Source organism: Uloborus diversus, chromosome 6 (genome assembly GCF_026930045.1).
Source record: "Uloborus diversus isolate 005 chromosome 6, Udiv.v.3.1, whole genome shotgun sequence".
In the NCBI taxonomy this organism is placed as follows: domain Eukaryota; kingdom Metazoa; phylum Arthropoda; class Arachnida; order Araneae; family Uloboridae; genus Uloborus; species Uloborus diversus.
Window position 1 is genome coordinate 29,040,046 of NC_072736.1, and position 22,505 is coordinate 29,062,550.

The 22,505-nt window shown below is 32.9% G+C and overlaps 1 protein-coding gene across 1 annotated transcript in view; it reads left to right on the plus strand.

The window, feature by feature from the left end:
• LOC129223765 (adenylate cyclase type 2-like) overlaps nucleotides 1-22,505 on the plus strand; it is a 187,353-nt gene that overhangs the window by 12,668 nt on the left and 152,180 nt on the right. The window contains exons 2-3 of the mRNA XM_054858124.1: nucleotides 16,107-16,463; nucleotides 21,698-21,847. Coding sequence (XP_054714099.1) covers nucleotides 16,107-16,463; nucleotides 21,698-21,847 — 507 coding nt within the window. The remainder of the gene's footprint in view (nucleotides 1-16,106; nucleotides 16,464-21,697; nucleotides 21,848-22,505) is intronic.

Genomic DNA, 22,505 nt, shown 5'->3' on the forward strand with positions numbered 1-22,505 from the left:
ATATTTTGCTTAGTGAATGGCAACACAGAACGGTATTTCATCATGTGTGATATCATTGGCAAGAAATGTAAACAATGAAAGATCACCGATTTAAGTAATTTTTTGAAAATATTAAACTTAAACAAATTATTAAAAAAAATTGTTAGATCCTATGTTTTTAAGCATGTTCTTTCAGAAAAAAATACTTTTAAAGTATTGGAAACGATCCCATTCTCTGCATTTACCATAGAGCGATAACTGTAAAAAATTGTCTGAAAAGAAAAGATATTTATTTAAGAAGTATTACTTCTAATGCTTGTTCCTGAGTACAAACACTCATTCCTTAGAGTTTTTAAAGACATCGATTGAACGTAAAAATAAGTAGTATGGGTTCCAAGTTGTTTTTTCTTTTTTTTCGAGATAATGTTTGTTTTATGTCATTTCAAGCACTTTCTATCCATAAACACCGACTAATGGGGTTGTTTTCCATCAGTCAAAAGTATTGCTTTTAGTAACTGAAGCTGATAAAATGAGCAAATAAATAAGAAATAAATAACATAGAGCGAGGAAAATCGTTTATTTTCAAAACCTTTAATTTTTAATTATTTTTTTAGTGTCCAATCTTTCAAACAAGGCGTGGTCTTTATGACGTCACAAGTGATGAACTTTGGCGCGCTGAATGCTTACGTTTTTCTGTCTACCGCGTTTCCAGGTTATGATAATTCAGAAGCGGATTAAATATTGCGCTCTCTGCTTGCTATCAACCATACCCTTGCCAGTACTGCCGTGTGCAGGTAAACTGCAGTATCTGCAGAAATGAGTTTTCGAGATATTTGAAGAAATGAGTGTCGGGTTCAATATTAACCATGGGGAAATCTTGAAATTAGACGTTTTTTTGGACCTTTTTTTTTCAGCGGAAACCAAATAAGCGAGCTTGTACAATAAAGATAACGTACAATAGATGATAAAAATGCAAAGAAAAAAAAAAGAAAATGAAAAATTTGCAGTTACTGCCCTTTACCTGCACACGGCAGAATGCATGAGTAGAGATGCGAATTAAATATTGCGCTCTGCGCTAATGGCATCAGTGAATGGTACTTCATAACTGTTGATGTCATGTGCAGAAGCATAAAAAATGGAATTCAATTTGTGCACCGATTAAAATATTTTTTTAAAAATGTTATACTTTGTCAAATTATTAAAAAAAAGCATACTCTTTCAGAAATAAATACTTTTAAAATTTTGAAAACGACACCATTACGTCACGGAGTTTTTTTTTTTTTTTTCTGTCCCGTTTTGGGTTAAAACATAGTGCGAATTTTTTTTTCTTTTTGAATTGGAGTAACTTTAAGAGATAACTTTTTTAAAAACCGTGACGAAAACTTCTAACAGACAGGTTACCCAAAAATGTGCACAGGAGACTTTCTAAAATGCTATGTATTCAGCAACAAAATTCGTTTAGACATTTTACAATATGGTATCACTTTTGGAGTTAAAATTTTCAATTTGTATTACTTTCGTGAAATGATTGAACAATATCAAATGATACACGATTTTTTTTCTCTCACAAACATTGAATTTTTCTCAACTTAACTGACCAAAAATGGAAAACTGAAATTTAAAAAAATATTCTCACAGCCTTTAAATTAACTTACGTTACTCTAAACAGAATTTAGGAGAAGTCAAAGACCTTGTACTCTAGTTGAGTTTCATTCTTTTTTTCCTTTATTCATTTATTTATACCCGGCTAGTTTATTACTTCTCTTCGTGGGATTTAAAGAGTCCATGAAAGTAAATGTGATGTCATTCAATCCCTAATTTGCTTAACGGTGGCGCTGTAACCCCCCACAGTGAGGTGTTGGAGTAGCTAATGACAAGAAATACTCTTAAAGAGATTCATGGGGCCGATGACCTTACAAGTTACGAAATAGTCTTAACTTTTGTCTTTCCGGGGCCACAGAGAGCCAAGGTGGGCGCCTTGTTAGTTTTGTCGCAGGGCCCCAGCCGCCCGAGAAAAAAAAGAAAAGAAAAAAAAAAAGAAAAAAGGGGGGAGCAAAACTTGTTCGGAGTCCCCCCTTTTTCGTTTTCTCTTTCTCTTTTTTCTTTCATGTTTTTTTCTTTTTTTTCCTCTCATTCTTTTCTTCTTTCTTTTTTTTCCGGGCCCCCTAGTTTCCGACTAGGCTAACATGACCTCTTGTCTGGCCTGTGTCTTTCTAAAAGAATATTGTAAAACTCTGCTTGCGCTTATTTAAAACTTGACTTGAATTTTAGATCAGAGTGTTTCATAAAAGGTAGAATCGATGTCAATTTAACCAGAGTGTTTCCTAGTCTTGGAATCTTTTGATTGTACCATATGCTTTGTGAGTTGTGATGAGGACGTGGGAGTGAAAGCGGTATCAGTGGACAGCAGTATACGTACCATTTACAGTTAGTAGCAGTGGCCTGGTGTGATGAACGTCGTCAAATGTTATAGAGGGGTATATTTACAATGCTGGCTTTTTGGTAACTAGGGTAACATCCCCAGTAATTGGCAGGTCAACTATGATTGGCACTTCTAACAAAAATGTCCTAAAATAAGATTCGTATAAAATCTTTTGAAAGTAAAAGGTTATATAATAGCTGATTGTACATTTACTTAAAAGATTATAACTTCAATTCATGTTAGTGAATGGTAGTAGTGCATAGGAAAGAGGAACAATTGGGGCATTTGTCAAATCAGCCATTTTTGTTGCAAAAGCTTTTTCTCTGGCTTAAGGGAAGCATGTGCATCAATCCATTAAAATCTGACTTAAAATGTATTTTAAATTTTCGTTGTCAAAAGCTTTGTTTAGTTGAAAGGTGTTACTTTGAATGGATAAAAATATTTTTTTGTCCGTTTTTGGATTTTGAAATAATAATGGATGCCATTTAGTGGCGCTTCAGTTTTGCTAATCTCCAATAACTGGAACATGTGCCTATAAACAGTAATGCATTGTGCAATATGTCACTAGTTTGATTTCTGATACTTTTGCTGCAACTGTATTATATGGGTTCTACTACTGATTTGAATCTTACAGAATATACTGTTAAATTTTTAAGAGCAACAATAAAAAAACAAATGTGTTTGGCCATCAGTCAGATATTGCGACTGTAGAGAATTGGTTCATTTTTTATGGTCCCTTAGAATCATCTAGTCAATGTTCCTTTTTCTGTGGACACAGTTATAGTTCGTAAAATCGAAACTGCATACAGACTAATGAAACAACAATAATCTCGATATTTTTTCCATGCAAAACTCCAAACTTATTTTTATCTCTCTAAAATACTTTTGAAATGTCAAGATGTGGGATTTAACATTAATTTATGCAAAACTACATACTTTAAATTAACATTAATTATTTTTCTTACGATGATATTATTTGTATGTAATCTAAAAGTGAAAAAAAAAGTGATTTTCCAATTTTATTAACACGTGCCAATTACTGGATCACAAAGTATCATATACTGGGATATCAGGTGCCAATTACTGGTGATTTTTGTAACTTTTTATGCATATATTTTTATAAAAATATCAGTTCAAATATTTTTGATTTTAGTGGACTGAATAGATGCACAGATGTGCATTCTTTAATACAACAATATTTGCAAGCGAATATTATTTTTCTAAGTAATGAAAACAGAGGTAAATTTAAAGGACAAACTCTTAAAGTGCCAATTACTGGGGTCGTTACACTACAGCACAAGAATTAATGTAATTAGGTTAGAACTTGGCTGACATGATCCTACTCACGCTGTAAGGGCAGCTGTGCAGGATTTTTCTTACATTCCTATTCGAAAATTGCTGGGCAGCTAAACGATTTGAACCGACAGAGTGGTATTTTCCATCCTTATATATTATTTCTGTAGCCTGTTTTTGGTTTCTACGCGAGATTTTCCTCAATTCTTGATCAATTTCTTTGCTTTACACCTTATTTTAAAGCTTATCGTGCAGGCTACTGACAAAAAATAGACCCACAATCTAAAAATTGTTTTTTCGGGCAAAAAAACCTGTTTTAAAGAACCAGAATGAGGTTATCGGTTAAATTTATAATTTTAACTTGCACTGTTACCGACAGAGCTGAATAGCTTGATCGGCAGAGCGTTCGACTGGTAACCAGGAGAATGCGTGTTCGGGCCCACGTCCGGACAATCTGCATCGAATAATTAGAAAATTATCGCGCATTGCATGAACAATGAATAACAAATATGAGGGATTACATGCGGTAGAAACGCTCCTAGCTGTTATGAAAACTTGAAGCAACATGGAGCTAAATTGATACGCAATTGTAAGGTTTTTTAAAATTATTATTAAGCTTTGGCTCTGGGAAGAAAATTAAAGCAGAATGTAAGCGAAAATATAAGTATCAGGTTTAAGATTTCAGACTACATTGGAATTGATTTTTGTTCAGTAAAATATAATAAATAGTATGTTGAAATATAGATTCTTCTAATGAGTTTTTGACTCTTTGTACAAATAAAAAAAATACTACCTCAATTTAAAGGGCAATATATATGTTTTTCTTCTTTTTGCAAAAAAACAAATAGCGTATCACATTTTTACTACATTTGAAAAGCCACGCTTAAAAAAGAACTTAATTCAAATTATTTTGTATTTTAACCGTACTGTTAAATGATGAACACGTGCTGCCATCTAAGTCATAATGGTTCAAACAGCCTGCGATAACAAATTGCAAAAATTTTCAAAAATAAAAACACTTCTCGGCAAGAAACAAAATTTAAAATTACCTGTATGTTTTTTTTTCGGTAGAGCTTTCGGCTATTAACTGTCTGAACTTCGGGCCAGTTCGGGCTGTCCGACATAATAGCGAATTTACAGTAATATTACGTATTACATGTATTCATAGCATACAACAGATAACACACGTAATAAAATAAATGCAGTGGGAATGCTATTTGGTGTTTCGATTCCTTTATGCAGGCTACAGTTATCATTCAGATAAGTTAACTGCTAATCGAAGTGTGTTCTTCCCTTTTTTTTTTTTTTAAAGCTTTGACTCCGTCCAGACCACTGAGCATAATGTAAGCATAAGAAAAAGTATTAGATATACCTCAAGGGAATCCTTTTTGTACAGAAAAACACTTTCATTGTATGCTGAAATGTAGATTTTTTTAATAGTAGTGTTCGAACTTTTGTACAAACGAAAAAATACTACGCCAAATTAAAACTACGAGTTTCAATAAATAAATCTTTAATTATTTATTCGAATACGATATAAAACATTAAAATTATTATCAACTTCATTAGTAAGAAATCATTTTCTACTCCTCTGCTTTCGGCTGAAAAAAAAAAATATTTTGTCTACGTTCGAAAAATTACACTTAAAAACGGACTCAGTTCAACTGGTTTTGGTTTTGAATTTTAAGTGTTCGATTAAAAGAAAAACAAGTGCGGCCTTTTAAGCTGTACAGGTTAAAGAAGCCTGCTATGGGAAATTGTTGAATATTCAAAAATAAAAACACCTATTTTTTCAACCGAATTTATTATTTCTCTAGAATGTTTGTTTCAATCGCTACGTGAGATCTTCCTCATTCTTTAATCAAATTCCATGTTTTACGAAGAATTTTAAATCGTATCATGCTGGCTAATGGCAAAGCATAGACGCATGATCTTATTATATTTTTTCGTTGAAAAACTATTTACTGTGTTTTATTACGCATTCCTTCAATGAATAGCATTCGAAAAGGAAGGCACAGTTGCTAGGTTTGTTGGAGCGTCGTACTGTTAATCAAAATGGCGCCAGTTCGAATCCGTGCCACTAAATATCTCTTAAATGTTTCTTTTTTTTCCGTCAGATGCTCACATGGGCAGGACTGTATTTGCCACAACTTGTTTTTTCACATGAAAAATTACTGATTTTTCACGTGTCACTCAGCCACACTTTTAATGATATTTACATTTGCATCGAAAATACGTACAACCAAAAGGGGAGCGATGATCAAATTATCACAACGTTGTATTTAACGAGGTTTTGTTACTGATGTCTTCAAATAACATGCCTTCTCTTGTGCGCTTACTTTTTTCCGTTTACTTTTTTCGGTTTTTCTTCATAATATTCTTTCTTTGAAATTTTTAAAGAGCGAAACGCTTTATGAAACGATTCGAAGTACAGTGCGGCGTTCCGCACGGGTCGACTAGTTTAACTTTATTAAGAAATTAGTAAAACACACACACAAAAAAAAACAAAACAAAAACATGAGAGACCTTAAGCAATCAATAAATTTAATTAGTTTCAAACTGGTTGCATTTTGCAGTGATACAGAGGTACAACCGCTTTATTGAAATTTTCAGCCAAGGGCCGCAAGTATTTTTCCTTTTATCAGTCTGTTTTCCTCTAAAGCAATTGCTTTAGTGCAGCGGTTTCCAACCGGTGGTTCTCGACCCCCTGGGGGATCGCGAGAGGTTTTCAGGGGGTTCACGAAAAAAATATTGTAGTGGCGGAGTTTCAGCATGCCTGTTTCTGATGAAGTTTAGTGCTCAAGCGGTTTCAAGCAAATTTTGCTCCTTTTTTCAATCATTTGTCTCTCGCACATTAGATACTCTTAGCTTGAAAATATTTGCATACTTCCTGAAACAGTTGTGGAAAATCTCCATAAAAATCTTTGAGTATACCTGTGCGCAAGAGGGCGCTTTTCGATATGCAAATTTCCCACCTCTCGGCTCAATTTAGTTAGATGTCTTTCTGTTCATGTATCGTGGATTCGTGGCATTCGATAGCTTGATTTTTGCTGATGTTGGTCGTCTCGTGGCAGTTTGCATTGCAAGGGCTATTTGGAAGCCCTTTCGTATGTAGATAACATACTGCAGTGTAGAACCAAACTATGTACAATCCAAATAAAGTTAATTTATGTTTTTAGATAGTTGCCTTAGCATTTTCTTTAACAGTGCCGGTTTAGCGCTTTAAGATGAAAAATTTATTACTATAGAAAATTTTCGTGGGTGAAAGTTTGGCAGAGTGAGGTTTATGCAGTGAAAAAAAATCAACGGAATTTAACCATGCAACTGATTTTCCGCTATATGTAAATAAGGAATTTATGAAATTTGTGTAGAAAATTTCTCTTGTAGTGAGTGAACTTAACAATATTTGTTTTGTTAAAATTTGCCTTTTGTTTAAAAAGTAGAGTAAATGCGTATATTGAAAATAGACGCTTCTATTATTTTTCAATATACGCATTTTACTCTGCACTTATAGCATAATTACAAGAGAATTCTTCAGCAATCAAACGATTAATGTAAGCAGTAAATCTTTATCAAACAGCTAGGCTCGTAGTTTTTTTCAAGAAGACTTAAATCTAGATCTTTCTCATTTTACTGTAAGAAAAGAAGTTCATTTAGTTAATCTGAGAGTTCCCTGAAAGGTATTTTAAAGATTATTCTTTAAAATATTGACTTCTGATTTAGTGATAATACAGAAAAACATACACAGGGCCGCGCCGTCCCTATGTGCAAGGTCGTGCGGCGCACGACGGCGCCAGAGTCAAAAAGGCGCCAAGCTCTACGAATGAAAAATGTTCCAAATGGGAGGAAAAAGTTTCCAAACCAAAAAATAAATAAATAAATAAAATTGAACTTTTCATTATATCTAAAAAAGTAGCGATGAAATTATACTGCTCATTAAAACAAGCAATCCTCCTTGCTGCCTATCTATAAGGGAAAATTATTGCTTTTTTCCGTCTAAATATGCTATTCAAAATAGTAATCTTTTACACTGACAACACATGATGCTAATTAATTCATACATTAGTATTTTTCTTCATATGTGGAGCCATGAATGCTATTTCGGTATTTCTATAATTTCACAAGGTTGAGCATACGAAGTAGCGCAAGAAATTTGCAATTCCCTCTATTTTGGTTCTTGCGGTGAATATGCTATGTTATAATTCGTGGAATATGTCTTTTTGTGATTTTTAACTATTGTTTGTGGTAATTTCACTGCAGTATGTTACCATACATTAAAACCTACGGTAAGCACATTTACATATTATTTACTTGTGCGTAATATGCAAATATTGTAGACAATAATTTAAATTAAGGTTTTAATCCCGAAAAGTAACGACTTGACATTAATTACTCAATTCCTCCACCCCCTTTTTCTTCAGCTATTTGTGTACTAGTGGTACCCGCACGGCTTTGCCCGTAGTAGAAAATTAAAAGGTCATTTGGTTCGCCTGTATATTTATAAATAATGGATGATGAATTTATCGCCTATTTGCTATATTCATTTGCTTGCCCCTGTTACGATTCCACGTTATGATAATTTCGTAATTTATTCGTCCACGTGGTGATAATTTTCTCGGTAAAATGTTCTTAAAATTGGAAAAGAAAAAAAAAACAAAATCGAATTTTCAAAAAATCACTTCGAGGTGCACCCTGATGCTACAAACTAATTTTGTACCAAATTTCATGAAAATCGGCCGAACGGTCTAGGCGCTAGGCGCCTCATAGAGATCCTGACAGAGAGAGATCCCGACATCCAGATTAAATTGAAGAAATAGCTTTGGACAATGTGTTTGTTTTAGATGTTATGGAAGTTCAATTTCGAAAAATTGAAGAGGAGAAAAGGAAAATTGATTTCTATTTATTTAAAAAAAAAAATCGGGTAGAATCCCCGAGTTCCATCCCTCATTCTAACGTCAATAAATATGGCCTATAATCACATTTTAAGGCTTCAACTTCTATAAGTTCTCGCGGAGCCCCTTGTACCATTTTTTCCAATAACACCATCAAAGACCGTCTAAAATTGCGTTTTTCGAACTAAAAGTTTCAAATATTTTCCGGGGAGACCCCCGGACCCCTCTTATTATAAGAGTTTTTTTTTTCTCAAATTGTGCCCATTAAAACTGTTTTCTAGTTGCGCCACTGCTCCTGTCGTCATGTTTTGACATTCATATAAGTTTGTTTTATTAACTGTTCATCACTTAGAGATTAATTAGATAGATATTCAAAGCGGCTTTATATAACTTAGATATTATAATATTTTCTTCTTCCAAAACGCATTATTAGCATATCAGAGGAGCTGCTGAACTCGGAATAACTTCGAGATATGAAGTAAAAACGTACACCATATTGCAAAATTAAATATTCACACATTATTTTTTTGTATAAATTGAATGCCAAACTTCTTTTTTTTTTAAATTTTATATTTGTCTACAAAATCTTCCTAAAGGTATTAACTATATTTTCCTCAAACGCCAGAGCATAACGCCGATCAGGCTTGGCGCGGCCCTGAACATACATTAGGATCAGAAAAATTTCAGCCAACCTTTGAACCTCTTTGCTCCACAAATATCGCATTTTCAAAATTTTTCAAAATTGATTGAAGCTCAACACAGAAAAATCACTGTTTATATTTTGGTGAATTTGTTTTGCATTCATTTTTTGTTCGTAGCAATATTTGTAATTAGCCTACTTTCCCAGTAAAAGTCAGAAAAAGAAGAAAAAAGCATGAAAGAAGGCTTAATGCATCTTAAAAATATCCCGAAAAACAAAAAAAAGTCAAAAATAAATAAAATAATTAAATAAATATCGAAAAATTAAAAATTGGAAAGTAGGGTATTGAGATGGGGAAAAATGTCTGTCGGTCTGTCTGTCTGTCCCCCCCTAATAACTTTTGAATGAATAGTCCGATTCGAACAAACTTTTTTTTGTTCGAAAGATCTCGGCAAGGACACCTCATTCCCATATTTAGCTTTTTGGTTTGAACTATTTTTTGTTCAATTTTGAACAGTTCAAAAAAACTTAACATTAGCTCCTACGGGGAAATTCAAGGCAATTCCGAACTGTGAGGCGAATTTGCTTCAAACAAACTTTGTAGGAAAAAGCTTTTGATGAAAAACTTGTATATAAAATATCTTTTTGATCTGAACAATTTTCTGTTCAATTTTGAACAGTTCAAATCCGTTAACATTAGCGCTTACGGGGAAACTGAAAGTCAATGTAGATTCCGTACTTGAAGGCGGATTTACTTCAAACAAATTTTGTTGGAAATAGCTCTTGACTCCGAACTCCAGACTTCGACTCCGAGAATTTAGGGGCACCTGAATCCGAATCCGACTCCTGTGCCCGACAATTAATCGGTCTCCGACTTCGACTATGACTTCCTAGCTTTGGCAAAAATGTATACACGGACAAATGACTGACTCCGATTCTTGGATATTCGACTCCGACTCCGACGCTATGGTTTTAACTGAAATAATTATTGTTGATGTGATTTGTTTTTATTTTAACGCTAAAGTTTTTATTTAGGTATTCAGTTTTTGGTGAATAAACTCGAAGTCATTTATGTTTCTACATAAAGATACGCGCAGACGATTTTTTTTTTTTTTTTTTTGACAATGAGAAGTATTTCTTTACGTTGACATTTTATTGTTTTTATTTATCCTGATAAGTGCATTAATTCATTTAAAAAATTATTTTTGGCAACAGGGGAAAAATAAACGATTTTTTTTGATAGGATATGTATTTATTTTAATGAGCTTATTAATTTTTATTATTTTTTTTCGTTTTGAAAGCTGTTAAAGAATTTTTTTTTTTTAATGGAAAAAAAGTGTATTAGCTGTTTTGTTTAAAAGTTGCTGTTTTTTTATTTGTTCGTTTTTTTTTCTTTTTTTTACGCATCTAATTTTTTTTAGATGAGTGAGGAATATTTTATTCCTAGAAAGTAGCTTAAAATATTGGAAAAATATGTTTGAAACAATTTGCGATTTTAGCTATTTTGAGAGCATTGATCAGGTACTAGAAAGTAGTATGGGTATACGGGAAAGTAGGCTCGTCTAGTTCAAGACAGAACTTCTTGTTCTATATTTTGCAATTATGTTTTCGTTCTTCTTATAAACTATACAGCAGCATCAAACTAAAAGAAATCTCACAAAATTTTATTGTCTATGTGTAGTTGTGTGCGCGTGCGGTTTTCTTTCTTTCTTTTTTTTTTGCTTGTTACTTATTACTACCCAAGGGGTTCGCCAACTACTTTCGGAGTTTGGAAGGGGTTCGCAAGGGGGAAAAGGTTGGGAACCGGCTTTAGAGAATTCAAACATTTGTGTAGTTTACGATAGACCTTAAACTCTAAAATAGACCATACGGTAAATGGGTAAGATGGTAAGATGCTCTACTCGCTAGATCTCAATTTTATAATCCATAAAATTGAGGTCTAGCGAGTAGAGCATCTACTCTACAGATATCATGTCAGGAAAATGCGCCTTGCACCACACTTGTCTTTTTGGCCACATAAACTGTTGCGGAGTTCAGTTGAAACGTCCAGTTTACATTGCCGAATTGCTCTTAGGCCCACAGTAAAGCAACAGCTTCTAAAATTTTTGAAATTCAGAGGAATTTTTGAAAGTAATTGATGATTGTTTCTTAAATCAAGTTGTAACTCAGGGGACTCGCGAGGAGGCGATTTCGGATCTAGTTTTCTTTGACGTAGGAAGTTCTGTTCAGGGGTTATGTGTAGGGGATCATATTGGAGATAGTGATCATAACAGCATTAGATTCTGGATTGAATTTGAAATGTACAAAGTTGAAAATTTTATGTTTGTTCCCAATTTCTGAAACACAGATTTTGTTGCACTTAGACAGAGCTTGAAAGAGGTTTTTTTCGTCAGGATTGGAAAATCGCGACATAGATCAGCAGTGGACAGAATTTAAAGAAAAACTGGTAAAGACGGTTAGGGATTATGTTCCATTAAGGAGAAAAAGTGTTAGTACTAAATTTTTGCCCATGTGGTTCTCTAGGGAGATTAAAGAAGCTCTAAATTATAAGCAATCGGCTTTTCATCAGTTTAAGGGAACTGATCAGAGTGTAGATAGGCTCCAGTATTGTAAGGCAAGACGAAGTTTTAAGTATTTGGTACGGATTTCGGAAAAGGGAATTGGAGCAAAGCTAGCAGATAACATTGATGGGATTCCTAAAAGATTTTTTGCTTACGCTAATTCTGGGAAAGCTCAAAATAGTCAAATTGGACCATTGGTTGATGAGCATGGAAATTTAATCCAAAACGATAGGGATATTGCAAATGTTCTCAATAATGTTTTTTCCCAGTGTGTTTAACGATAACTGTACCTCAACAGTTGAATCTAGCAAGACACAACCTATTATGCAGCTTGAGGATTTTGTGTTCTCCAGGGAGGAGGTTCTATTTCATTTGAAAAAAATTAAAGCAACTAAAGCTCCGGGACCAGATAATATATATCCAAAAATATTAGTTGAATGTGCAGAGGAATTAGTGGATGTTATTTTGAATATTTTCAATGCTTCTTATAACTCGGGGACGGTGCCAGAGGACTGGAAGCTGGCTAACATAACACCACTCTTTAAAAAGGGGTCTAAAGGTATTGCTGGGAATTATAGACCTGTAAGTTTGACTTCGGTGATTTGTAAGATTTTCGAAACATTGATCAAAATTAAGATCATGAAGTTCTTAGAGACTAATAGTCTGTTGACTAGTTTGCAGTATGGTTTCAGGAAAGGTAAATCCTGTACTACTAATTTATTGCATTTCTACGACAAGGTTACCTCAGCTTTAGATAACAAAAAATGTGTGGATGTTGTTTATATTGATTTTCAAAAAGCTTTTGACAAGGTACCGCATGTTGCTCTTCTCAGCAAGTTAGCTGACATTGGAATAGGAGGAAAAACTTTACTTTGGGTTAGGAATTGGCTTACTGGTAGGAAGCAAAGAGTAGTTGTGAGAGGAAATCATTCTAATTGGACTGATGTTTTAAGCGGGGCTCCTCAGGGATCAGTTTTAGGGCCTCTCTTGTTTATTATTTTTATGAATGACATCAATGAGAATATTTCTGAAAGCATGAATTGTTTTGCTGATGATGTAAAAGTTATGGGGATTGTAGAAAATGAAGAACAGGTAAAACAGCTTCAATAGGATTTAGATTATATTACTAAGTGGGCGGATAAGTGGGGTATGGCAGTTAATGTAGGGAAATGTCAAATGCGACACTTAGGTCATGGAAATAAGTGTATGAGTAATCGTTTACAGGGTTCAATCATTAGTCAGGCAGAAAATGTTATTGATCTGGGTATCTTAATAAATCAGGACTTCAAGTTTAGTCAACAGTGCAGCATTGCAAGTAACAAAGTCAACAGAATGCTTGGGTTTATCAATAGATCTATTTCAAACAAATCTAAGAAGGTTCTTCTGCCTTTATATAGGAGTTTAGTAAGACCCCATTTGGTGTACGTTGTGCAGTTTTGGTCGCCTTATCTAAGGAAAGATATTTCTGTATTGGAAAGGGTTCAATTAAGGAGGGAAACTAGACTAGTAAGGGGACTTTCAGATTTAGATTATGATACTAGACTTAATAGGCTTAATATGCATAGCCTGGAGCAAAGGAGGGCCAGAGGGAACATAATTCAGTTGTTTCAATTTATCAAAATGAATGATAATAATAGATTAAATTTTTTCACGGAAAGCAGGACGAGGGGTCATTGTTTTAAGCTATTCAAATCTCAGGCAAATCTGAAAATAAGGAAAAACTGCTACTTCAGTAGGGTTGTGTTACCGAAAGAGGTGGTAATAAAGAGAGGAGTTGGATAGCTTTAAGAGGGCCATTGATCTTCATTGGGGATTAATAAATTGACTAGGACCAGCCTAGCTGTGCCAAGAGCCTGTTGTTGGTCGTCACATTTGTATTTGTATAAAATGTCCCTTTGGTCCACTTTTTTGGTTAATTTCACCGCACTTACCCACAAAAACCAGTGAATTTTTACCCCTTGTGCTGATTCCATCACACGCTGGGCCTGACTTCGTATTTTGGCGATGTTCAACGTTTGCAAAGGTGCTTGGAGTGTCTTCAAACCAAATGCTGAACTTTTTGGAACTTGTAAAGCTTCTGCCTAAACTCTATTTTCGCCCTTAGCCACACTGATCGGTGTCATATTCCCGGAACAAACAACTTCTTTCTCATAAATCCGAGGATTTCATTGAACTCACTTTTGAATGACCTGACGATTAACGGAAATGTTCACTGTTCGTTTTTATTCACTTCCTGAACGTCGACTATCATTTCCAAGCTACTTGAAACGGCGTATGGCATTAAATACTGTTTTCAGAGGCACAACTACCAAACGAACTACTGTCGATCTCCTTTTTTAGACAACTTTAAAATAGCAAGTCTTCTGCTTGAAATTGCAAGAAAACTGAAAAAAATACATAAACTAGGAGATAAATTATAAATTATTTTCTAATTAAAATGAGACAAAAATAAATAAAGACACTCATTGAAAAGAAATTAGTTTACTTCCCTTTGATGATGCAAACTTTGTCCGCGTTTTTTTTTTTTTTTTTTTGCTGCGCCCTGTATATTTAATTATTAAATTTTAACTATGTCATCGTATAATAGTTTCCCTTTTTAGGTACCTGTTGCGTTAAAAAGAAGCAAATTGATGCTTTGTAAGAAAACAATAATAACCTTTTTTTAGCCAGAAAAATGAAATAAAATTAAAACTTGAACTTCAATTTATGCTTTTAACACGCTTCTTTTATGACACTTTTTATGCACGAAAAGATAACATCTGTTAATTATGTCATGTTCTTGCATGTTATTAAAGCATTTTTTGGGTTTCTTTAGTTCATTAATATAATTTTATGTAAGGTTAATACTTAAAAAGGAACATTTCGCGTTAATGTATGGAAATTCATTTTCGTATGTGATCGTACTTAAGCTCGATTGCATTAAGGCAAAAAAAAAAAAAAAAAAAAAAGTTTTTAAGACTTTGACTCAAAGGGAAAAAATAGAGTGTTCTATCATTAAATAATTTGTAACTGTATATTCTTTTGTTAAAGATGATTGCACCAGCCTTCGCGAACAATAATTACATTAGAGCACCTCGCTAATGCACTGAACGCTGCGTTTATTATCTAAATTAAATTTTGTATGGTAGAGGAATTAATGCTTCTCCAAAATAATATTCTCTTCCGTGATAAAAGCACATAGCTGATGAAGTTAAAACCTTAATCCTGAACGTCTTCATTTTAGAAGAAGTGGGTTTCTTTTTTCAAAAACCTATTTAGAATGAGAGATAATAAAATTTTATCTGATGTTCTGAGAACATTACTCAAGATAGCAGTTCTGCAAAATTAAAATATTGTTCTAACTAATCCACTTTGAGAAAACTCGCATGCATTGTAAAATGAACTTAACTTGTATCTTTTCAGACAAAAACAATCTTAAGAGATCAAATATGTAAAAATAAAAGTATTTCACTTTTAATTCAGATTAATGAAATTTTCTCCCCTTTGCATTAAATACTTTTAGGTTTTGAAACACTGTAGGAGAATTTAAACTAAGTTGTCGAATTTCTTGTGATTTTCTTCTTTTGCAAAATACAGCAAGCTAACATTAAACACAAATATATGTACCAACATAGTAGCTTTTAATCGCTAATTTATTCAAAGATCTTCAAGTTATATGCATTAAAAATCCTTACTGAAATACAAAATAGGTGGTAAAAAGTCAGATGACTCACCAGGTATTTCCCGATTGCTTTTTTTATATATTTATTTTGCTTTTTAATGGCATAACGTCCCATCTTCCCCCCATATAATTTCATGTTTCGAAGGTTCTGGTGCACTAAGCAACACGGCACATTTTGCCCGTCGAAGACACGCATTATGATATCATGCGGTGTTAAATAATTGTGTGCAAAAAGGTGTTTTGTTAACAAGCAATTGTTGCATACTTATTACAAGTTGTAACTTTTGAAAACAGTAGTGTAAAATTGTAAACCTCAGTTTATGAATTAAAAATAGAAGTTTTTTCCGAACCGAGTTTATTTTCCTGTACATATAGCATTAGCTATCACGCTACATTTACGGCTTTATTCGACAGGTATACAGCGAAATTCCGTTGCAACGAATACCAGTACAATGAAATTTCCGTTTCAACGAAATACATTTTCAGTACCTATGTAGTATTTGCCATTCCATTGGTTGAACTCCGTTGCAACGAACAAAATTTGCGGCCCCTTAAAGTTCGCTGTAACGGGATTTCACAGTATTATGTTAATGTTATGGCCTCTATCATATGTTGTTAACCCGAGTAACTTACCACAAATCTATCCCTTCCTTTTTAGGACATCTGGTCTGACCATGTAAGAATTTTCACCTTGTCTGCCGTTCTCGGGATTCTCGTCCTCCTCTTCGTCTGCACGCTGCCCTTCGAACGATCCTTTTCGCAGTGCTCGTGGCTCGTGTCTGCTGCAGTCTGGCTATGTCTGTTGACAGCACTCGTCGTCTGCTCCTACAGTAGAAGCAACCAGCGACGACCCACAGACAACGCACTCTTCGTCTACTTAGCAGTATTTGTATCGCACACCATGCTCTCACTGCCATTGCTGGTTGCCTGCGTACTGGCAGTACTTACTGCATTGTCGCAGGTGGCTTTAGAAGCTGCCCTTGCCAACGCCGACTTGGACAACCTTGCGAAACAAGTAAGATGTTCACACGCACAGTCATCTATGCAGAGCAAAGAGAGTTATAACCCAGTAAAGTTCCGATTATCTATGGGGTGGCTTATTCACTGTGCGAATTACCAGTAGTCCATCACACTTGAAAAAAAATGGTGATTTTAAACTGAATGTAGATAAATTTACTCATTTTAACTAAACAACTGCAAAATTTGTTCTTAAGATGCCCCTATTCATTTCATCCCTTTCAATTCCAATGACATTAAACCAACAACAGTAACAAAACCTGACTTTTTGAAACCTGATTTTTAGATTTACACTGCTTACACTCGCTAGGACCGGACCGTATATAAACAACTTTTATTTTGCTAAAGACTATGTAAAAATTTGAAGACTGCTGATTGTGTGGTGAACACATAAAAACGTCAGCCATCTCTTTTATAGCTTGTTTTTCGTGCTCTTTTAATGTTTCACTTTGAAATGAGATTTCCTAGACATTAAAAGGGAAGAAGATTAAAAGCACTCTCTCTCTCTCTTAAACGTGAATTTAGAATTTCTAAGGAACGAAATTTGTTCACATGCGTTAGATTGAGGAAAAAAAGGGTCGATGCAATTGGGTTGGCTGACCAATCAGGAGTCCCAAAACTATGACAAGGTCCCTGGCTAAGTAAAGTTTGTTTATATGTTACCGGAGCAGTTTTGTTTGAAAAACTTCTTGTCCCCTCCCTTATACGTTCTAGGTCTAACCTAGCTTGATATGTTTCAGTTAATCTGTTTGCACGATTTGCTCGCGTATGTGTTACCTCGTTTGTGGTAACGAGTTTTTATTTATTTTTATTTTTTTAAAGCTTTTATAAAAGTTTTCACATACATTGCTATTGTTTTTAGCTATAGTTTAAACGTTGGCGAATGTTACTGAATTTTTCAATAGGTTGCTAGCACTGCTACCTAGTTTTCTACATATTTTGCAAAATTTCTGCAAAATTCGCTTATCCGCGGTTGCCGCGCCACTGAGTTCCTTGGATAATCGAGCGTTTACTGCATTTTATTAATTTTAAATAGATATTTTTTTGGATTAGATTATGCAGTTGATGAAGACTAGTTTATAAAATACGCTATGTGCTGAATTAAAGCAAAATTTTAAGGCAACATTCGTTAAGTTATTTCTATTCATCATTGATTCAAGTAAAATGTGTTTGAACGGGCTATGATTTTTAAAAGCTCTGATTATGTGATTATGTGAAGTTAGATTGTTATATATATATATATATATATATATATATATATATATATATATATATATATATATATATATATAATATGTGTGTGTGTATTATGTTTTAACTTGCAACACCTCTATTTTCGCAACCATTAGTCCTAGATGTGAACTTCCAATTGCAAAAATGTTCAAAAATCAGATACAGAGTTAAGATGTTCAAAGCTTGAAGCAAAAGTAAAAATGAATTAATAAATACAAAATTTAACTTTTTATACGGGCACTAAATCCCTAAACTTATATTTACAGAAATAATCTCCACTGAAAAATAATTCCAACGTAAAAAGTTTGACCTTAGTACGACCAATACTCACCGAGATATTAAGATGTTTTGTGACTTACACCACTTTACACTTGCCGTCAATAACATTTTTTAGGGGGAAATATGACAGTTAAAAGGTTTAAAATTATATGTGCGCATGGAGTGTAGTTTTTTAAATTGTTGTTTTTGCGCATCATGGCATAACATTTCTATTTATTTTTGAACAGCAATAAAAAATGTAAATACTTTTTTTTTTTAAATATATATATATATTTCGACAACATGAATATCTCCTTGAGTTTCGGTCGCAAAAATATCAAGTTCTTTTGTGTTAGTATTATTTTTAATGGAGATTATTTCCCTGAACATAAGTTAGTGGACCTAGGACCCGTGTAAAAAGTTAAATTTTGTATTTTGTGACTTATTTTTTATTTTCGCTTCAAACTTTCAAAATCTTAACTGTGCATCTGATTTTGAACATTTTTGCAATTGGAAGTATGCATCTAGGACTAACGGTTGCAAAAATAGTGGTCTTTGAAGGTTAAAGGGTCACAGTACCTTTCAAACATTTTTTTTTAATTTAAGTAAATTTTATATTTCTTTGAAACCATAACAAGCTTACTTATTTCGTAATCAGTAATTTATTTTCAAAATTTAAAAATATTGCCTAATTTTTTTTAAATTAAAAAATTGAGGGAAATTTTATTTTTTTAAAACCTTTAAAGCTTTTTAATTTTTGCTCTAATTAAAAAAAAAAGTTTTTTGCCAAACGATGACTAAAATCATCTCTAAAAATCTGTGCATTTATTTGGTTATGAGTTTATTAGAAACATTTCTGTGATTAATTATGTAAAAAATCAAAGTTTTTTTTTTTTTTTTTAATTTGGTTTTTAAAGGTTTAACATGCTCTAAACATTTGAGTAATTTATGAAATGCTTATCCAATACACAGTCTTGTCAAATATGTTATCCCAATTGCAAAAAGTATTATTTTAAAGCTGTATATTTAATAGAAAAAAAATCCTTAGGGATTCTAATGACATGAAAACACAAAAAAATCATCATCGAGAAAATGCAATTTAAAGTTTTTCTTTTGCATAAGAACACATAGCGAATGTGGCCTAAAACCACTCATAACTTTTTAAATATTTGAACTAAAGCAATGAAACTTTTCCCCTATGCTCAGAATAGTTTTGTTTTGAAGTAAACAATAAATTTTTTTTTCATCGTTTCATCATTTTTGAGGTTCTGTAACCCCTTAAACCGGAATATCCTGTATATGTGTACATTATTTTTCTATTTATTTTCATTTTATTTATTTATTTATTTATTATTTATTATTAATTTATTTATTGCTGATTTTACAAAATAACGTTAAATATTTTTAATTTATCAAAAATGTTACACACTACAAAAAATTTCAAACTTTAGCAAAAAATCATAAACTCGTTTTTTTTTAAATTGATTATTCTGTGAAAACTTTCTATCCTGAATTAAAATTTGTATAATGAAATAATGTTTTATCATTGAAAATAACTGATGGCGCCAAAAAGTGACGCCTTGAAAAGGAAAATAAGAGTATATAAGTAAAAAATCTATGTCAAATAATTTTTTCAAAGAATGAAGCAGCAAAATATTTTTACGTCTTTTAATCCTAAAGTAATTACAGTAATACGATTTAAAAGGAACGCCACGGCAAAACTTGAAAGAAAAGAAAAATAGAAATTCATATACGTGAAATTTGATTTTCTTTCATTCTTGCTCCCTTCCTAAAGCAAAATGTTGAATGAATTTAAATTTAATAAAATTATTTTATCGTTTTTTATTTATTTAAAACTTTATTTAGAAGTTTGGAAGTAAAATATTTGCCGTTATTTTCAAATAATAATAATAAAAAAAAAGAGTAATAATATGCTTACATTTTAATATTTCGCGAACAGAACTCAGCTTGCGCTCTTCCTCTATTTCACATAACAAAGAATACGTTTCCAATGTGTTTGTTTTTAAAGGAAATATCTTTATAAAGACACGCTTTATTTAATAAATATTCACCGTAAAAGGAAAACTACAAATTCCAAAATTATACTGAATTTCAGTTAAGAGTATTGCTGAAATAGAAATAAAAATACTAATATATCTTTTGCGAATATTTTTGTGCATACTATTTGAATAAAAGCAATTGACTCCCAAAATTCGTATAGTATTTAAAAACGCTTTAATCTTTTACAAAACTTTTTTCTTTTTTTTTTTACTGTAAACAAAGAAATGGCACTTCTTATACAGAATTTTTCTTGTTTAAAACACGTCGTGCGTTTTGATTATTAGCCGTAAACTTATTGGATAAAGTGTAATATCTTCGTGATAAAGTAGTTGCTTGGTGTGGAAAAGTAGCCTTTTTCATTCTTGTAAGTATGACTGCTCGGACTTGTGACCGGAGGGTCTCGGGTTCGATCTTCGCTGGTCGAAGATCCAGTCTTCATTAATGGTGACGGCGACGTTAAATATGCTCGTGGTCACAAAGTCCTCCAAGTGAAGCGATACCTTTGGGGGTGCAGGACCAGGGATTGCTCGGTTGCTGCTCTTGTTCAAGAAATCAGAGCTGTCTTTAGGGTCCCATCCAACTGGTTAAGCCATAAATAGTGATAGGTACGGGGGGCACTGGAGTGAAAAGTAAAAAGTATGGCAACTTGAGTTAATGTGGCTTTAGTATTTTGAAATTTAAAATAATCATGTTGTTTGCACAACGCTAACTGTGATGAATTTGCCACATACGGTGTGAATTTCCCCACTTATCAAATGTTAGTTTGTATCATTTCTGAAATTTGACAACTTGTTTTCTAGTTCAGATTGAAGAAGAACTAAGCTGAATGAGAGAAAAGTTTATTCCTTACATTTGATTTCAAGCTTGAAAAATGATAGAAACTGGCGTTCGAAAAGTGTGGTAAATTCACTTTTGTATATGGCAAAGTCACCCCACCACCCACTATTTTCTTAAACCTAATTATTATCTTATACCCCAGCTCCCTTGTCACCCTCCTCCCCTAACAACTGAAAAACTGAACTTGCAAAAGAAAAAAAAAAAAAAAAACCTTACACTATACCTACCTATTTTTTTATTTTCTGACCAAAAAAAAAAAATGCTTTTTTGCACAGATAAAAGGAACAACATTAAGACCGTACAATTCTAACAATTTTTTTTCCTTAAATAAAACTTAGAAATATTCCTAAAACATTTTGATGTGATTTTGTTTACACTTGATTACAACGTTCTGGTTCATCTTTCTGCTATGATTTGATTAAGGGCATTCGAAGATTCGTGATTTGTAGAGGCCTCAAAGTTCTTGATGAATCAACTAAAACATGCCGTGTAGGAATTCATATAGATATATCTTTTAAAGTTTATTCTGTCACCTTTAAATTGGGTAATGTTTTGCTACGATCTTATAACTTTTATGAAACAGCTATTTACGATGTTTTACATTTTATCGCTGAGTCCATTGGCACACGTTGAAGCAACGACGCGTAGAAATTTGATTCTAGAATGCTATCAAACTTAATTTGTAAAGTTTGATTTAGTGTATTGTTACAAACTTAGGATCCTGATGGAGCAGTTCTTGAAAATATTTTCTTATCACACAACCAGTTGGCGTTAATCATAAATGAAACACATAGTGATGTACTTTTCTTTTTTCTAATAAAAGGTTTTGATTAACGGTCTTAGGTTGGAGCCTGTTCCTTGTTCCTCGCTTGTGGGACGCTAATTGGTTACTTTCATCGCCGTACGACAGATTCATCTCATGACAAAACGTTCGCCGGAACCCGATTTTTCATAGAATCTCGTATAAAGCTAGAATATGAGAAAGAGCAGCAAGTAAGTCATTTTGATGTAATTTCAAGAATTCTTTTTAGAACAGATGAGTCGTTTATTTGGAAAGTATGGCAAGTCTATTTCTTTAGAAAATAAAACATAACGGCAATTATTGATAAATCTTAGTACGATCATTTTATTTGTAACAATTAAGAGCCAGAAAAAAAAAAACAATTTAGAATCCTAATATTTAGGAAATAGAAATTTCAGCTCTTCATTTACTGTACTAATGTTTGAAATGCTTTACCTTTAATATCTCGCGGCAACTAAAAAAGGCCTTGCCCTACTTTCAAAAAAAAAAAAAAAAAAGCTTGTATTTTTATTGATGTTTTCGAATTCAAATATTATTAGTTGGTTTTAACCCGGTAGCACTCGCATGCCAAACAAAAGGTCGCGCGGGGTACCTGTATGACTCCATCTAATTAGTTCTTTCAGTGCAATTTGTACATGTAAATTTTAACAAAACTTCATTGTAAATTTACAAAATAGATATTTTTACGCATGAAAACAATTTAAAAAATTTAAATTGATTACTGCAACACGTTTAAAAGAAATACTAAAAAAAAAAAATCTAAGAAAAGGAATGAAATAAAAAAGACACTTACCTTATACCAATGTTAAATACTACATGCTTTTATTACAGAAATACTTGGAGTGAACC